General features: G+C 39.5%; 1 protein-coding gene across 1 annotated transcript in view; it reads left to right on the forward strand.

Annotated features, from left to right (window-relative positions):
• The window catches only part of DNAH11 (dynein axonemal heavy chain 11), a 213524-nt gene that overhangs the window by 124250 nt on the left and 84748 nt on the right, over positions 1 to 4526 (forward strand). Inside the window, 1 exon segment of the mRNA XM_007472188.1 lies at positions 111 to 245. Within this exon segment, the coding sequence (XP_007472250.1) occupies positions 111 to 245 (135 nt within the window).

Raw genomic sequence — 4526 nt, forward strand, 5'->3', positions numbered from 1 at the left:
GGAAAGAGGCTCATTTCATTTACCTTCAGGTAGTAGGTGTTTCAAGAAGATTGTAATGTTTGCAATTTATCTACAAATGGCTCACGAGTTAATTTTGACTCTTGTTGTAGGATTTGGATCGAAATCTGAGCAGACTCACAGCTTCATTTGAAAAAGCAATAGCCGAGAAAGTCCGGTGTCAAGAAGAGGTGAACCAAACCAATAGAACTATCGAACTGGCTAACAGACTTGTCAAGGAACTTGAGGCAAGTTATCCTTTTCTTCCAAAATTGTAACTGAAATATTCAGAATCAGCTTTGGGGGATTTTATCTTTATTTGTGGTCAGTAAGGACTAACTAAACATGGAATCAACAGCAAAGGGGAATAATCATCATTCACACTGTAGTTCTAGCTTACCGAAAGGAATAAGTGATGGATTCTTTGTGTTTTTCAGTGTATAGCCATGGACTCAGTGGTTTTCCCAAGATCTGTTATAAACTCAGGGCAGCTGTTAGATAACAGAGGTTTGAATCTTTTAGTACACATTTGCAATTGAGTTCTACCAATAAAACATTACCTCAAGCTAAGCCTGCTTGGTTTATTGGTTTTCTTTGACATCTTTTTACAGGTGACTGATATGCTAACGTTAATAGTTATTCCATTAAATAAAGATTTTAAAAATCTCATTAACTTTCTCCTCTTTGAACATGAGTGGCAGAAGAACATATAGCCCTTGACATCAGTAAGTCACAGATCTTTTTGCTCTCCCATGTCTAATATATTCAGACAGTGGAATAGTGTTTGACCATAAAAAGGATGGAATTACTGATACATGCTGCAACATGGATTAATCTTGAAATATCATGCTCAGGAAAAGAAGGCAGACACAAAAGGCCACATGTTTTATGATTCCATGTATAGTAAATGGCCAGAATAGGTAAATCTATAGAGACAGAAAGTAGATTGGTGGTTGCCAGGGGTTGGACAAGGAGGCAGGAGCTTGGGAGTGACTGCTAATGGGAATAGAGTTTCTCCATTGTGTGAGGGAAACATTCTAAAATTACTAGGGATGATGGCACGGATCTGTGAATATATTAAAAACCACGCAGTTGAATACTTGAAAGGATGAATTTCATGATATGTGAATTAAATCTCAATAAAAGTGTTATTTTTTATTTAAGTGCTACCTAAAAATATGGAACTGCACTATTAGAAATGCATTTACTAGTATTTTGTTGAGGATCTATGTTCATCAGTGATATTGGCCTGTAGTTTTCTCTGGTTTTGGTATCATGGTGATGGTGGCCTCGTAGAATGAGTTGGGGAGTGTTCCTCGCTCTGCTATATTTTGGAAGAGTTTGAGACGGATAGGTGTTAGCTCTTGTCTAAATGTTTGATAGAAGTCGCCTGTGAAGCCATCTGGTCCTGGGCTTTTGTTTATTGGAAGATTTTTAATCACAGTCTCAATTTCAGTGCTTGTGATTGGTCTGTTTATATTTTCTTTTTCTTCCTGGTTCAGTCTTGGAAGGTTGTGCTTTTTTAAGAATTTGTCCGTTTCTTCCAGGTTGTGCATTTTATTGGCATAGAGTTGCTTGTAGTAATCTCTCCTGATCCTTTGTATTTCTGCAGTGTCAGTTGTTACTTCTCCTTTTTCATTTCTAATTCTATTGATTACAGTCTTCTCCCTTTTTTTCTTGAGGAGTCTGGCTAATGGTTTAACAATTTTGTTTATCTTCTCAAAGAACCAGCTTTTAGTTTTAATGATCTTTGCTATCGTTTCCTTCATTTCTTTTTCATTTATTTCTGATCTGATCTTCATGATTTCTTTCCTCCTGCTAACTTTGGGAGATTTTTTGTTCTTCTTTCTCTAATTGCTTTAGGTGTAAGGTTAGGTTGTTTATTTGAGATGTTTCTTGTCTCTTGAGGTAGGATTGTATCGCTATAAACTACCCTCTTAGAACAGCTTTAGCTGCATCCCATAGGTTTTGGGTCATCATGTTTTCACTGTCATTTGTTTCTAGGTAGTTTTTGACTTCCTCTTTGATTTCTTCAGTGATCTCTTGGTTATTTAATAGCATAGTGTTTAGCATCCATGTGTTTGTATTTTTTACAGATTGTTTTTTCCTGTAATTGATATCTAGTCTCATAGCATTGTGGTCAGAAAAGATACTTGATACGATTTCAATTTTCTTAAATTTACCAGTGCTTGATTTGTGACCTGAGATATGATCTATCCTGGAGACTGTTCCATGAGCACTTGAGAAGAAAGTGTATTCTGTTGTTTTTGGATGGAATGTCCTATAAATATCAATTAAGTCCATCTTGTTTAATGTATCATTTAAAGCTTGTGTTTCCTTACTGATTTTCACTTTGGATGATCTGCCATTGGTGAAAGTGGGGTGTTAAAAGTCCCCTACTATGATTGTGTTACCGTCAGTTTCCCCTTTTATGCTGGAGAGGGTGTGGAGAAAAAGGAGCCCTCTTGCACTGTTGGTGGAAATGTAAATTCATACAGCCACTATGGAGAACAGTATGGAGGTTCCTTAAAAAACTAAAAATAGAACTACCATAGGACCCAGCAATCCCACTACGGGGCATATACCCTGAGAAAACCATAATTCAGAAAGAGACATGTACCACAATGTTCATTGCAGCTCTATTTACAATAGCCAGGACATGGAAGCAACCTAAGTGTCCAGTGACAGATGACTGGATAAAGAAGATGCGGCACATATATATAATGGAATATTACTCAGCCATGAAAGGAAATGAAATTGAGTTATTTGTAGTGAGGTGAATGGACCTAGAGTCTGTCATACAGAATGAAGTAAGTCAGAAAGAGAAAAAGAAATACTGTATGCTAACACATATATATGGAATCTAAGAAAAAAAAAACAATTAATGGTTCTGAAGAACCTAAGGGCAGGGCAGGAATAAAGACACAGTCGTAGAGAACGGACTTGAGGACACGGGGAGTGGGAAGGGTAAGCTGGGAGGAAGTGAGAGAGTGGAATGTATATATATGCACTACCAAATGTAAAATAGATAGCTAGTGGGAAGCAGCCACATAGCACAGGGAGATCAGCTCTGTGCTTTGTGACCACCTAGAGGGGTGGAATAGGGAGGGTGGGAGGGAGATGCAAGAGGAAGGAGATATGGGGATATATATATATGTATAGCTGTTTCACTTTGTTATAAAGCAGAAACTAACACACCCTTGTAAAGCAATTATACTCCAATAAACATGGTAAAAAAATAAATAAAATAAAAATTTAAAATAAGAAATGCATTTGGCTGAAGGTGATAGAAAAGTTGATTTACAGTGGCTTAAACAAATGGGAGTTTTTCACATATTAAAAAAATTCCAGAGGTAGACCATTATCAGTGTTGATTCAGGTAATTAGTGATCAGACCCCTAATCTCTGTACAGCCTTCTGCTGCTCCATACTTAGCATGTGTCCATTCACCCTCACACATTTTGCAGCCTGGTCACCGATGGATGCTACACCTTTAGATTCAGGCAAGAGAGAAGAATCTGTAGCAGCTGGATTTTTCTCCTTTCATAACAAAAACGAAGTTTTCCTGGCAACCCCTTAAGCAAACTTAACTAAAGCACTTAACTTTCTTTAGCCAGAACTACAGTGACCACACCTAGCTGCAAAGAAGGCAGGGAAACTGAAAAATGGGGTGATCATAATCAGCTTAGCCAGTCACAGTTCATCCCAGGGGCTGGACACATTAACCCTCATTTCAGAATCAGAGTTCTCTTACAAAGAAAGAAGGGAGGAATGTAAGGTACAATGGGTGGGGCTGGGTGATAGCCTATTTCTTTTTTTTTTTTTTCTTATTTCTTATAAATAGAGTAGACTTTTAAAAATCTAATTTAGGGCTTCCCTGGTGGCGCAGTGGTTGAGAGTCCATCTGCCGATGCAGGGGACACGGGTTCGTGCCCCGGTCCGGGAAGATCCCACATGCCGCAGAGCGGCTGGGCCCGTGAGCCATGGCCGCTGAGCCTGCGCGTCTGGAGCCTGTGCTCCGCAACGGGAGAGGCCACAACAGTGAGAGGCCCGCGTACCGCAAAAAAAAAAAAAAAAATCTAATTTAAATTTACTACAAATTTAAACCCGTCATCCCTCTGAAGCTCATAGTTTATTATACATAAACTCATAGTTCACTCTGCAAAATTCACCTCCGTTCCGTTTAATTAATTGCAAGTCTTTTCTTCTAGTTGTTATGGTCAGAAGCTCTGAAATCACCCTTGACTTTTTAACTCTCTTTCTCACACCCATATCCAGTCCTTCAGCATGTTGGACTGGCTCTACCTTCAAAGTTCATTCAGAATCCCAGCATTCTCACCACCTTCTCCTCGCCACACTGATCCAGGCCACCAGCATCTCTCCCCTGGAGTACCGCCGTAGCCTCCACCGTCACCCCCAAGCTCCACTCCCCTTTGTGCAGCTGAGTGATGTTTTTTAAAAAATTAAGTCCAGGGCTTCCCTGGTGGCGCAGTGGTTGAGAGTCCGCCTGCCGATGCAGGGGACACGGG

This window comes from Lipotes vexillifer, unplaced genomic scaffold, assembly GCF_000442215.2.
Source record: "Lipotes vexillifer unplaced genomic scaffold, Lipotes_vexillifer_v1.1 scaffold474, whole genome shotgun sequence".
Taxonomy (NCBI): domain Eukaryota; kingdom Metazoa; phylum Chordata; class Mammalia; order Artiodactyla; family Lipotidae; genus Lipotes; species Lipotes vexillifer.